Raw genomic sequence first — 14,637 nt, forward strand, 5'->3', positions numbered from 1 at the left:
TTTTCTCAGGTCGCAAAATGTTTGAACAGTGAAAAAAGGGACCTCTTGGTTAGTGGGGCTTCCTCACTGAGTTAAGTGGAGTATCTGGAAGCTTGACAATACATAAACGGAAGTCAAGGTACTTGCTGTGAAAGTCCTTTACAAATTGAGTTCCATATGTGCACAGATCTTCTTGTTAGTGGTAAGAATGAAGTAAAGACTAGGCAGTGAGTCATAAATGACTGCTTTTCTCTTAACAATTTCCCCAAAGAGAAAACATCTTCAGTTTCACCTTTCCCTGTAGAAAAAAATTTTTTTAAATTCAGATAATAAAAAAAGGATGGCAATTATGCAGTCATATTAATTTTAAAATATAGGGCTTTATGCACTATTCTCAGTGTAAATATTTCTGGTAATTGAAAAAGGCAGGGTAGCCTTCATATTGCTATTTTTACATCATCTATTTAGATCCAAATGTTTGGGAAACTAAAACGTGGACAAATGAGTGTTTCCCACATGTTTTCTGATATGTCATTAGCCATATTTACATTTCCCTGGCACATTACTAGTTTTATGTCATTCTTGACATTGTCAGAATGAAAACCAGGTGTGAAGTACCTTGCAAATTTATAAAACAGCAACATACAGCTTGCGTATTATTTTTTTTAAGTGTCTTATTACAGTTCTGTTAAATCTGGGTTGTACTAATAATGCCAAATATCTTTTTTTTTTTCTTAAGTCTTATGTAGCACATATTCTGACTAATGCTCCCAGAAGCTACTTATATCTTCAGAGAGCATTGGTTTCATGGTTGCCCTCTCCAGCAGTTGGGATTTGCTTCTAGGCCCTCAGTAGTTTCTTATCTCTTTCCTAGGCTCACCTTAGAATTTTTTAAAGTTTCAAAAATAAAAGATGCAAGGCTGAAGCATTTTTAAAAATATATAACCATTCACTTTATATTGTTCCTACCCAAAGAATCAAAGTTACAGACTTAATAGCACACCATTTATTTTTTTATTATTATTTTTTAAAATTTTCTTTATTTTTTTGGCTGCATCGGGTCTTAGTTGCAGCATGTGGGATCTTCCGTTGCAGCACACAGGCTTCTCTCTAGTTGTGGTGTGCAGGTTTTCTCTCTCTAGTTATGGCACACGGGTTCCAGAGAGCATGGGCTCTGTAGTTTGTGGCATGCAGGCTCTCTAGTTGAGGCACACGAGCTCAGTAGTTGTGGTACGTGAGCCTAGTTGCCCCGCAGCATGTGGGATCTTGGTTCCTCGACCAGGGGTGGAACCTGTGTCCCCTGCATTGGAAGGCAGATTCTTTACCACTGGACCACCAGGGAAGTCCCCGACAGCACACCATTTAAGTACTCTATCGTGACTAACTTAGGATGCTCTTGGAAAGGGTTTTATGAAGGATTCTGGAAGAAAGGCTTAGGGTGAGAGAAGCTTTAGGAGGTGGACAGCAACCACTCCCTCCCACTGGAAATGGTTGAAAGGGGAGAAATGTGCTAGATAAACAGAATCCTCTTAGGAGCTAACTTCTGTAGAGGTCCAAACTACATGCTTGAAGATTGCTCTAGAGACTGTCTTTGTTCCCTTGGGCTCAGATGCCAATGGCACGGTCCCCAGAGGGCTAGATTTTCAGCACTTTCTTTGAGATTTTTCTGGGTTCCTCCTTTAGTAATGCCAGAGTCCAAGTGATCATTCAGAGACACCTCAGTAAGAGCTGTGGTGTAGTAGCAGAGCTTTTAACTTTATCTGGAAGGTCTTATCCCCAATCTCATGATCAGACTTGAGGAAAGCACTTCCGATTGCCTTTGGTGGAATATTTGGGGATTCGTAGCTTTTGTTTACCACAGGTAATAATGGACTGCCAGCAGAGGTCACTGATTTGTGACCGACATATTTTATTTATTCAACAAATATATGTTGAGTTCCTGCTATGTGCCAGGTCCAGTTCTAGGCACTCGAGATACATCAGCATTAAAACAGACATTATCACCTTCATGAAGCCTACCTTTGAGTTGAAGGAATAGACCATAAATTGTTAACATAATAAATAAGAAAATTATGTAGTATGGATTAGTCTTTGGGGCTGCCATAGCGAAATACCACAGACTGGGTGGCTCAAACAATAGAAATCTCACCGTTCTGGAGGCTGGAGGTCCAAGATCAAGGTGCTGACAGGTTTGGTTTCTCCTGAGGCCTCTCCTTGGCTTGAAGATGGCTGCCTTCTTGCTGTGTCCCCACATGGTCTTTCCTCTGTGTTTGCACATCCTCTGTGTCTCTCTTATTCTCAGGACACCAGTCATATTGGATTAGGGCCACACCCTAATGGCCTCGTTTAACCTAATTATCTCCCTATCTCCAAATACAGTCGCAGTGAGGGTCAGGGCTTCAACATTTGTATTTGGGGAGGTGGGGCCGACACAATTCAATCCATAACAAGATGTTGTCTGGTGATAATTATTTTGGATAAAAAGGAAAATTAAGGACTTCCCTGGCGGTCCAGTGGTTAAGACTTTGCCTTCCAGTGCAGGGGACACGGGTTTGATCCCTGGTCGGGGAACTGAGATCCCACATGTCTCAGGGCAACAAAGATGTGCACCACAACTACTGAGCCCACGTGCTCCGGAGCCCATGTGCCACACCTACAGAGCCTACGCATGGCAACGAAAGACTCCGCATGCCGCAACAAAGACCTGACGCAGCCAAATAAATAAGTGAATAAATATTAAAAAAAAAAAAAAAAAAGGAAAATTAGAGTAGGGTAAGACAGTTTGGGGGACTGCAGGTACTGTGGGGTGGGCGTCACAGTTTTGATCAAGATGCTCACGGTCTTCATTGAGAAGGTGGTATTTTAGCAAAGACTTGAAAGTCAAGTTACATTCAGGTGTTGTTATAACACAGGGACCAGAGATGGAGGAGTGGTGTAGTGGAGCTAGGCAGGGGACACAGGGTGGGCAGCCTGTGCACCTGGGTTCTAGTCTTAGCTCTTCAACTTTCTGGTAGTAAAACTTCCAAGTGTCACTTTAGCCCTCTGGGGTCCAGTTCCCAAATATGCTAGTCTGTGTGAACTTGTGACTCCATCAGGGATATTCTTAGAAGGGCGTGAGGTGTAAAGAAAGGACTTTGTGTCTATGTATTGGCTGGAGGTAGATGGTGGGAAGACGGTGATAAGCGTACCCTTTGGGGCTTTATTTTCATCCTTTTTGTTGTTGTTGTTGTTAAGCAAGTGTGGGCTTAAGGCTTATTCTTTTTTTTAATATAAATTTATTTATTTATTTTTATTTGTTTATTTTTGGCTGCACTGGGTCTCTGTTGCTGCGTGCGGGCTTTTCTCTAGTTGTGGCAAGCGGGGGCTACTCTTCATTGCAGTGGGCGGGCTTCTCATTGTGGTGGTTTCTCCTGTTGCTGAGCACGGGCTCTAGGCGTGGGGTCTTGACATGAGGGCTCAGTAGTTGTGGCACGTGGGCTCAGTAGTTGTGGCTCTCAGGCTTAGTTGCTCCGCGGCATGTGGGATCTTCCTGGACCAGGGCTCGAACCCTTGTCCCCTGCATTGGCAGGTGGATTCTTAACCACTGTGCCACCGGGGAAGCCCAAGGCTCATTCTAAGAAGCATTTCTAAGAACTCTGTATTAGGATGAGATCTTGTTTCTTAAAATACCAGCACACCTAAATTAACCAACTTAAAGGTCCTACTCTGTGGCCCTTTAAAGGGGAGCAAGATGGCTGTGAAAGTGACAAGTAGTAAAAGAGGCTGCTAGTCTCCCTTCTTGGTTTTTCCCAAGAAAGACCAGGAAGTAGTATGTAGCTCAGTGGGTGAAGGCCTGGTAAGGTGTAGCCAAGCCACAGAATCTATCCCATAATAGGCCAGTTAGCTCTGCCCTGACCACACACTCCATACCAGCCAACCATGCTAGAAATGGAAAAAGGACATTAGTGGAAAAACTGGTGAAATCTGAATAAAATCTGGATCTTAGATCATAATAATGTGAATTTCTTCGTTCTGACAAATGCTCCATGGTGTTACGTAAGGTGTAAACGTTAGGGACCGCTGAGTAAAGGATGTATGGGAACTCTTTGACCCCTCTTTGCAACTTCTCTGCAAATCTAAAATTATTCCAAAATAAAATTTTTTTCTCTTAAAAATGCCCATTGTGGACTCGGAGATAACTTGGGCTACAGATAGTGACCAGAAAGACAATACCAAGTGCATGCCCCACAGTTTGTGGGACAGTAGCATCAGCTTATAATAAGGCAAAAGTGTTGTATCTCCATTCTGAGCTTTTCTCTTTGGCAAATTCTCCATCCTCACCTGACCACTGCATTCTAGGTTTTTGCTTTGGTTTTTGCCTCTGACTCATGTTTATATTCAATAGTTTATGGCAGAATAACGGTCTGAAAGCATTATTCTATAATAGAATTAGGTAGGAAGAGTGCTAATAGGTCAGAGAAGCAGCAGCATATGCAGGAAAGAAGACACTGGAAACCAAAGGGAAAATGCCCAAACGCTTTGTAGAGGCAGCACTTCCTAAAATACGATAGGTTCCAAAGATTCAGAAGCCCACACTCGTCTAAGTCCTCCGCTCTTGGAGTGCCTTGTATTTTTGTGCTCAGGGCTCAGCCTGTTTTGATCGGGTTGTGGTCCCTCCTGCGTTAGCAAGATGTGATCATGCATGACATACTTCATTAAGTTGGAAACAGCTAAGAGTGGGACTGGCCTTTCATACAGGTATATGTGTGTAACCCTTTTCTTCTTTTGACAGCTGCAAATCAGAAGGAGCCCATGAATCTTAATTTTAAAGTGAAAGAGGAGCCTAAGGAAGAGGAGGCTGTAAGTGCCACGTTGCCTCGGTCCAACTATGTGTTCAGCCCCGAGTCTGAAGTGCCAGCCCCGAGCATCTCTGAGGACACACTTAAGCCCCAGGAAGCAAAGGGCAACGTACTAAGGCGGGATATGTCAGTCAAAGCAGCATCTGAACTTCTCATGAAACTATCAGGTACTTGATTTCTTCTAAAATATTCACATTCTGATACCATCACTTGCAAGCCACCTGGGCTGCTTCCTGCATGGGTTATAATTAGCCTGATGGTGGCAATATCACATTATTGCAGTGAATTCAGGAATGATTGGATTACTTGGCTAAAATTCCTGTGTTGTGTGTGAGTTTGTTTGCGGATGTTAGCCGTGTACCTGTCTTATTAAATACACTCCCCCTTTCCTGATTATGCCTGCAAATTGTTGGAAAACAGTGCTGTTTTCTAAGATGCTGTAGGTCATAATTTTAAATGGGTTCTAATGACATTCAAAGCACTTCTGTTAATTGATCAGAATAGCTATTCTTTCCTAATAGAGGACCTTGCACTGTTTGGTGTTTTTGTACTATATTCTTTAAGAACCATTAAAAATATTTTTCTGAACTTAATAAACCATTAAGATGGCACTTGAAGTGATTACCAATAGAGTAGCAATAAGACTTTACAAATAGAAAATCTCATAATGGAAGGTTACAGTAACTAATCTAAGTTCTTAAGGCAAACAAAGAATTTTTATTAGTATCAACATGTCATTTCAGCCTATCAAATGTTGGCAAAATGGGTTAGAATTTGAAATTCATGTATTTTGGATTTTTTCCCACCCAGTCTCCTATCTGCCCCACGCCCTTCAGAACAGATAGAAATTTAGTGTGTTTTAAAATTCAAAGGTATGACTTTAAGAACATGGAAAGAAAAGTTATGTAAATAATAGTACTTAGCAAGTCATATCCCATCCTTAGTTCACTGCTGCTTAAAAATAATTTTTAGAGACTCTACTCAAAATACTAATATGAATCAAAAGCTGTTTTCAGCTTTGTAACTTGGTGTGCTTGGAGGATGAAAGCAAGATATGTATTAGGGAGACCCCTCCCCAGTGTAATTTCATCAGCAAGTCTGTGTTTCTGGTTGACCAGTAGGTTGGAAAGTAAGAAATTAATAATTATTTACTTAGGGTTGTTGTATTAGAACAGTGGAAATTCCTGTATTTGCCATTTGGTGGGGTTAAGAATTCTTTCCTTTGATGTTAATTTAAAACACACTGGAACCTCCCGGGGACATGATTTGTTACAGATAAAGCATAATACGGTTATTACCCTGTCACCCCATTTTTCTAAACTTTGCAGTGATAACGCAGCTTCTCCTATGTAAATGGGAGTTCTAGCAAGATTGTGCTAATTGCTAAAAGCTGCAAGTTTAAAAAAATGATGTTCGAGCCCACATACTTTGAAGCCTCCCTCCTGTGTCAAAAGGTCTTGGTGACATACAGTAATCTGTCTGTTGGCTTTCCAGTCAATTCAGAGGTCACACAGCTCTCTGATGCTTCTCCCATAACATAGACTTTCATGCTCTTCCAACAGTGACTCCTATCCCCTCCTGGTGGTAAGATTCCAGTGTGCAGTATTTCTATTTCAGAGTTTACTGTGCAGCCAGCATTGTGAGCAGAGGAAGCTAGGGTGGCACCAAAAGATAATATGCAATAATGAGATTTCAGGAAAGATGTTCTCTAAGGAAAACATTTTATCTTAGTCCTTTTGGATGATGCAGTTTGAGACAATGGAGTATGAAATCATTTCCTAGGTAATAAGAGATTCCCAAAATAGAATATAGCTAGGCAGCCATGCACATTTAATGATATTTGTGGTCAGCAATGGCTCTTCTAAATGTTTATGTTGGGTGTTAGTGAGTACACGTGCTGTGGGGTTCGACAGTAGTGGAATCTGGAATTCCCTGGTCGTCCGGTGGTTAGGACTCCACGCTTTCACTGCCAAGGGCACGGGTTCCATCCCTGGTCAGGGAACGAAGAACCTGCAAGGTGTGTGGCGTGACCAAAAATTAAAAAAAAACAAAAAACAAAAACGGCAATAGTTGAATGGATGACATGGTCGTGTTTCCAAAGAGCATCTGCCCTGCCTCATGCTGTGGAAATGAAAACTTGTTTGAAGACTAAGATAATTATTGTTTTGCCCTGAAAAAATTTTCCAGTATTCTGTATGCTTTGACTTAGGTCAAAGAAATATGCATCACAGTCCCTACCTTCTAGATGCTTGTGGTCTAGTCAGAAGTCATCCAGGGCAATGGAATTCATTCAATCGGTGCTTTGCCCTTGGAACTTCATACTTCTACAGTCTAGCAGACTGTGGTCACTAAACTGCGAAGAAGTTTCCAAGTCAGCCCTAAAAATAGGAATGTGACTTAAAAAAACACAAATGTCTTTTCATTTCGAAGCCGCAAGGTAAAGAGGACTCACCCTTTATTAGGTTTAAAGTGGATATTAGGGTTTCTAATCACGGGTGGATCCGTGCTCTTGGAAGAAGGAAGATGTTAGGAAAAAACCGCCTATGCTGTCTTTCCTCAAGTTATAATTTTAACAATTTCTGTTTATGCCCTGAAAGCCATCTGAGGAAAGGACCTGTCAGTGTCTTCAGGCCCCCCTTTCCATGCTATTTCCTGTCTCTGTATAGACAAGAGTAGTCATGCGTTTCTCAAAGCATCTGTGCAGAAGATATACAGACTGCCAACAAACACATGAAAGGATGCTCAACATCTTTACTCATTAGAGAAATGCAAATCAAAACTACAATGAGATATCATCTCACACCAATCAGAATGGCCATCATCAAAAAATCTAGAAACAATAAATGCTGGAGAGGGTGTGGAAAAAAGGGAACACTCTTGCACTGCTGGTGGGAATGTGAATTGGTACAGCCACTATGGAGAACGGTATGGAGGTTCCTTAAAAAACTACAAATAGAACTACCATATGACCCAGCAATCCCACTACTGGGCATATACCCTGAGAAAACCATAATTCAAAAAGAGACATGTACCAAAATGTTCATAGCAGCCCTGTTTACAATAGCCCAGAGATGGAAACAACCGAAGTGTCCATCATCGGATGAATGGGTAAAGAAGATGTGGCACATATATACAATGGAATATTACTCAGCCATAAAAAGAAACGAAATTGAGCTATTTGTAATGAGGTGGATGGACCTAGAGCCTGTCATACAGAGTGAAGTAAGTCAGAGAAAGATAAATACTGTATGCTGACACATATATATGGAATTTAAGAAAAAAAATGTCATGAAGAACATAGGGGTAAGACAGGAATAAAGACACAGACCTACTAGAGAATGGACTTGAGGATATGGGGAGGGGGAAGGGTAAGCTGTGACAAAGTGAAAGAGCGGCATGGACATATATACACTACCAAACGTAAGGTAGATAGCTAGTGGGAAGCAGCCGCATAGCACAGGGAGATCAGCTCGGTGCTTTGACCGCCTGGAGAGGTGGGATAGGGAGGGTGGGAGGGAGACGCAAAAGGGAGGGGATATGGGAACATATGTATATGTATAACTGATTAAATTTGTTATAAAGCAAAAAAATAAAAAATAAAGATAAAAAAAAAAAAAGCATCTGTGCAGGTAGTCAGGGCTGCTCCTCATCTAACACCCCAAAGCCTTGATGCAGGTATTCCTGTGGGTGGGAGTCCCTGCCTTGCTAATTTTCACTTATGGTCTTCTGTCCTGCTGGGGAAAATCCATATGGTTAGGAAGAGTTAGGTGAGAAAAGTACGTCCCATGCATTATCATACATCTTTCTTCCTTCTTTCAGTTTTGACCCAAAGAATAGCTACCATGTGGAATAAGAGGATTTTTCATATCTCTTACTTATTTCCTTGAGAATCAATGCTACGACCTGTCGTAGTTTAGGCCCTTTCAGTCTTTTCCTTGAATTAAGAAGAGGAAACTAGTCAACAACTTGGCTGCCTCATTTCCGGTTTTAAATTAATTTATGTTAACTCCTTCAGGATGGATGTTGGCCAGGTCAAATATCAGGTGAAACTTTCCTAGGTGGAGAAACCTCTGTAGATATATTGTTTTCCAAATTAACATTTATGTTTTATGGGGGAAACACAGATGCGTTAACAACCAGGTGAAAATTTTCATTAACTGTGTGTTTAGGAAAATCTGAGGTTTCTTCCTTCCTATTTCCATTTGTCAACTGGGCAGTCAAGTGCCTGACAGCTGGGCCAAGTAAATTGATTACCATAAAGAAAGCAACCCACTCTAAGGAAACCACTGGGTGTCTGGGACTACCTGTTGTTACTTGACATGAGAAAGCCAAGATAATCAGACTTTTCTGCTAAGTGTATATTTGCCAAAGATAATTCCCAGAAGTCTTGATTTAAGGAGGCCAAAATCCTGAAGTCCAATAAAGAGGCTAGGTAACATCAGACAGACTCAGATAATCAAGTCAGTCTTAATCTCTGGTTTTGCAATGTCTAGTGACTTTGAAAACTTAAGGAACAAATGTGTTATCACAGGTGTGACATAATGCTCTAAGTGACCCAAAGTTTTATCTGCTCTGTCTCTGTTGTGCTTTAAAAGAAGTAGCTATATTGTAAATCAACTAGACCTCAATCAAGAAAAAAAGAGACATAGCTACGCTCAAAGAAACAAAGAAATGCCCTCTTCTACCTTGGTCATGCATATATAAAATGTACCACATGTATGGTTGAACCAAGAAGTAGTAGATAAGAATGCCACTTAAAAATACGAATCCCACAAAAAATAAGTAGCTGGAAGGCTGGAGCTATTCAGAAACATTAATGAAAAATTAAACATTTACATTGATCTAACATGGTAAATAAAACCTCACATTAGACCTTGATTCAAAACACATCTATTGGTTTTCCTTTTTCTGTGCTCACAGAGGGAAACTGCATCGATTTATATTCATTTCTGATTTATATTCATTTATCCCTACCTAATCTTGGAGAGAAATATAAATTATAATTGCCTCTTGTAGAGGAATCCAGGCAGGTCCTGGATTTGAAATACATAGTGATGTAGGGTTCAGGGAATCACCTACGTAAGAAAGGGCTTTAGTGCAGAGATATTTAGAAGCAGGTAACTTGGCTAGGATGAAGTTTTAAGGTGAATTCAATCTCCAAGGTGAACTGAAGCAGAGAGGAAAGGTACCCAGAGATTGACTTTGTTAACAGTTTTAATCAGGGCCCTTTTGGTTGTAAGTAACAAATCCTCTTCAGCTAGTTTAGGCAGGAAAGAGGAATTTAATAGAAGGTGCAGGTTTGGGGTTGACTTCTGGAATGAACGCAAAGGTAGGGATGCAGCAGGGTGTCAGGCCTCCACTGAAGCCAGGGACTGGAAGACCGAATGGAACCCAGGAGGTCCCTGCTCATCCCTGCTTCTCTGCTCAACAGACGGACTTTTTCTGATATCCAGCCCACATGGTGGAACATGACAATTGCCATCAGCTTCTGAGTATACCCCTTGTTCAAAAGAGTATCTAAACAGAAATGTCTTTTTTTTTTAAGATTTTTTTTGATGTGGACCATTTTTAAAGTCGTTATTGAATTTGTTACAGTACTGCTTCTGTTTTCTGTTTTGCTTTTTTGGCCGCGAGGCATGTGGGATCTTAGCTCCCTGAACAGGGATCAAACCTGCACCCCTTGCATTGGAAGGCGAACTCTTAACCACTGGACCGCCAAGGAAGTCCCTAAACAGAAATGTCTTAGTCCCAATCCCAAATTCCAGCTGATTGCCTCAGCTCCAATTGGGGCCCACCAGTGGAAACTTCTGCTGTATCTAGAAATAAGGGCATGTTGAGCAGACATGGCTGCTGTCATGTAGGATTGCTGGGAGGAGAAGAATCCCCAGAAACACGCCTTGGATGGGCAAGAGTGAGGGTAGTGTGAGGCCAGGAAGATAAGCAATATGTCTGAACCCCAAAAGTTCGGGGAGCAGATTATGGTCATTGCTGTTATTTAAATATTGAATGTAAATGTGTTTTGGCCTTTGGGTGATGCTTGCCTTTCCTTTCTGGTGGAGAAGAATGCCCAGCCCGGACTCAGCCTACCCAGCAGCAACTCTGTATGTGCTGAGGCCCTGCGGTCCCCAGACCAGCAGGATCAGCATGAGTTGGAGAAGATAGGGAAGTGATAGAAATGCAAATTCTTGAGCTTTACTGTGGACCCAGCTGAAACTCTCGAGTTCTTTGTAACCCTACAAGTGATTCTGAAAGCTAAGTTTTGAGAAGCATTGTGCTGAGGAAATGGTTAATTAGAGAAATAAGTTTGGTCCATCCAAAAAAGAGTGCCTTGGGTTGAAACGGACAGAGAAGAAAGCTCTCTTAAATGCACATTTTGCCTTTTAAAAAGAATCATCTATCTTCAGTGGAGATTCTTTTTCATTTATTAGGATATAATGGTATCTGGGAACCTTTTTTAGAAGGGCATGTGTACCTAATAAATCAAGATAGCGTTGGTTGTTAGCCTCAGATAATGTTGCTTTTTTCCCATGTGCTTTGCTGTTAAATTTCAGGATTCTTCCTGGGCAACGTGTGCATTCCTTTAGGAGGGAAAAGCTCCCTGCCCTCAGCCCCGACAAATCCAAGGTCACGTCGGAGACTCTGCTGTTCTAAAGAATTCCTTGAGCTAAAGTAGGGATTTTAGCTAAATCAGTTCTCAGGGCAAAAACTATTCACTGTTCTATTTGATATTTCTCCCTTGGAAAAGCGTAGTCTATCAAACTTTCTAAGCTATGACTTCAGTAATGATCTGCAAGGATGGAAAATAGGTGTCTTCAGTTTATATTACTGTCTTCTCTCGTTTCCCTCCTTCAGACTTACAGGTTATTTAATTGGATGGTGGACAGACCATGGGAGGCCTAGTTTTACCTAGTTCCCATGATGCTCCTTGCTTACGGTGGAAAGTAGAGTATACTCCTCAAGTGAACAGGTGGACATGTTAGCCAACTGTAAAAGAGCTAAAGAGTAATTTAGAAGCATCAGTTAAAAAAGTATTTTATTTATTTTATTAATATTGTCTATTTATCCCGTTGTCACATAGGTGGTGCTGAGGAATTTGAAAGCATGAAAATGTCAAAATGGCCTAGTCTAATCAGTCTGCAATTGAAAAATGCTTTTGTTGAGCACCTAGAGAAACCTACTGAACCCAGTACTATGCTTTTCTAATATATATATATATATATATATATATATATATATATATATATATATATTAGATTGTTATGTCTCAGAGGGGACTTCTAGACTGCTTTTTTAAATACCATCCCACTTTCTCAACATCCTTACTGAGATATAATTCACATACCATAAAATCTACCTATTTAAAGTGTGCAGTTTGGTGGTTTTTAGTATACTGACAGAGTTGTGCAACCATCACCACATCTAATTACAGAACATTTTCATCCCCCCCAAAAAGACACTTTATACCCATTAGCACTCACTCTTTACCTCTCATCTCCACCAGATACTTTCCCAGCTCCTAATCTACCGCCTGTCAATAGATTTTCGTACTGTGGACATTCCATATGAATGTAATTACCGAAGAAGTGTCTTCTTCCACTTAGCGTAATGTTTTCAAAGCTCATCTATGTTGTAACATGCATCAGTGCTTTATTCCTTTTTATGGCTGAATAATATTCCATCGGATATTATTGGAATGGATATACCAATAATGCAATACTAATTTTATACATGGTATAAAATGGATATACCACATTTTGTTTATCCATTCATCCATTGTTGAACATTCGGGTTGTTGCCCAACTTTTGCTGATAAGAACATTTGAAGTTTTTGTGTAGACATATGTTTTGTTTCTCTTGGGTATATACCTCAAAGTGGAATTCCTGGGTCAAATGGCAACTCTACGTTTAACATTTTGAGGAACTGCCAAGCTGTTTCGCAAAGCAGCTGCACCGTCTTATATCCCCACAGCAATGGATGGGAGTTTGAATTCTTCCGCATCCTTGCCAAAAGTTGTTATTGTCTGTCTTTTTTATTATAGCCATCATGCTGGGTGTGAGCTAGTATCTCATCGTGATTTTGATTTGCATTTCCCTGATGACTAATGATGGTGAGCATATTTTCATGTGCTTATTGGCCATTTGTATATATTTCCTGGAGAGATGTTTACTCAAGTTCTTTTCCAACTTTTTAATTGAGTTATTTGTCATTTTACTCTTGAGCTGTAAAAGTTCCTTATCCGGATGTAAGTCTCTTATCGGATGTATGATTTGCAAATATTATACTTTCTCTCATTCTGCTGATTGTCTTTTCATTTTCTTGATGGTATTATTTGCAGCGCAAAAGGTTTTAATTATAATCCAATTTATCTCTCTTTCCTTTTGTTGCTTGTTGCTTGTGATAATTAGGAAATTATCACAAGCAACAAGCAACAAAAGGATTAGGAATTTCCATAATTCCAAAAATTGGGTAAAAAGTGAAGACTTGTTTAATATTAACATGAAAGCCTGTCTTTATGTATATTAGTACCATATTTAGTTTTCAGATACAAAGCCTATGAAGCCAGACTTGACCTCCCTGATTTCTGTTTTTGCTATAGCATTCTGTACTTCAGCTGATGGCAAAGGATATTCATATGTCAACTTTTTAAATGACTTTTAATGAATATAACCAACAGTGGTCTTACAACTAATGAGGAGATCACTTTGTCATTGCCATATATATCCTAAGCTACTCTCAGGATATACGTGTGTGTGTGTATACACACACATACACACACACACACACATATACACAGAAACCCATAACTGGGGGAGTTAAATCATAAATAAGCAATTAGGCTCTTTTTTAGCGCTTGAAAACTCAGTGAGAATTGCAGATGTTTGGAGTGCAGAAACTCTTACATAAACATGGAATAGATCACTTTAATAAGATAAAAATGTAACCTGGGGGGCTTCCCTGGTGGCGCAGTGGTTGGGAGTCCGCCTGCCGATGCAGGGGACACGGGTTCGTGCCCCGGTCTGGGAAGATCCCACATGCCGCGGAGTGGCTGGGCCCGTGAGCCATGGCCGCTGAGCCTGTGCGTCCGGAGCCTGTGCTCTGCAATGGGAGAGGCCACAGCGGTGAGAGGCCCGCGTACCAAAAAAAAAAAAAAAAAAAAAAATGTAACCTGTGTATATGTCCAGAGAATTCCTTTCTTGAAGGTCTAGATTTTGTTAAGCTCAGAGGGTATACCTTGGTGTTATTTATCTGGTTGTTTAGACAGGACAGAGTGGGAAATAGCTGTATGCAGCTCTGGAAGGGCCATTCTCTTCCCAGCAAGAAGAGGGGACTTGCTTCTAACAGAAGCTCCCACCATAACTGGTGTGACCTTCACTCTTTGACTAGTAAGCCCCCTTCTATTTATTTTGGGATTCCACACACAGCTTCCAAATCCCCGAGTCCATATACCTGAGTGGCGGCTTCTGCTTCCCGCACCTCCCAGCGGAGCTCTCCAGGCTCACACCCCAGGCCAGCGCCTCTGTGCCTCCTTTTCCCCTTAGAGCCCTCACCCTTTGACCACCTTTTTGCTTTCTTGACCCGGCTTCCTTCATCTCCCACACTGAGGCCTGGGCCTCAGAAAGGCCGGACTCAAAAGGGCTCTTGTTTTACTATCATCTCCCCGGTGCAGAGTACATATGTTAATATAGCTACAAAAATTTGTATTGGCCTGTGTTTCAGAAACCAGGCAAAAGCTCAGAAAGGAATTTCATAGGCTCCACCTTCATTACAGATGCCGTTTCTGTTTGGCTGGACTGGGGGATGGAAGGCTGTAAGGCAAGG

The 14,637-nt window shown here is 41.0% G+C and overlaps 1 protein-coding gene across 1 annotated transcript in view; it reads left to right on the top strand.

Moving 5' to 3' along the window:
• Positions 1-14,637, top strand: part of ZNF827 (zinc finger protein 827) — a gene marked incomplete at its 3' end in the record, with an annotated part of 185,576 nt that overhangs the window by 74,160 nt on the left and 96,779 nt on the right. The window contains exon 5 of the mRNA XM_079697749.1: positions 4,751-4,984. Within this exon, the coding sequence (XP_079553875.1) occupies positions 4,751-4,984 (234 nt within the window). The remainder of the gene's footprint in view (positions 1-4,750; positions 4,985-14,637) is intronic.

This window comes from Hyperoodon ampullatus (genome assembly GCF_949752795.1).
Source record: "Hyperoodon ampullatus genome assembly, chromosome: 1".
NCBI lineage: Eukaryota > Metazoa > Chordata > Mammalia > Artiodactyla > Ziphiidae > Hyperoodon > Hyperoodon ampullatus.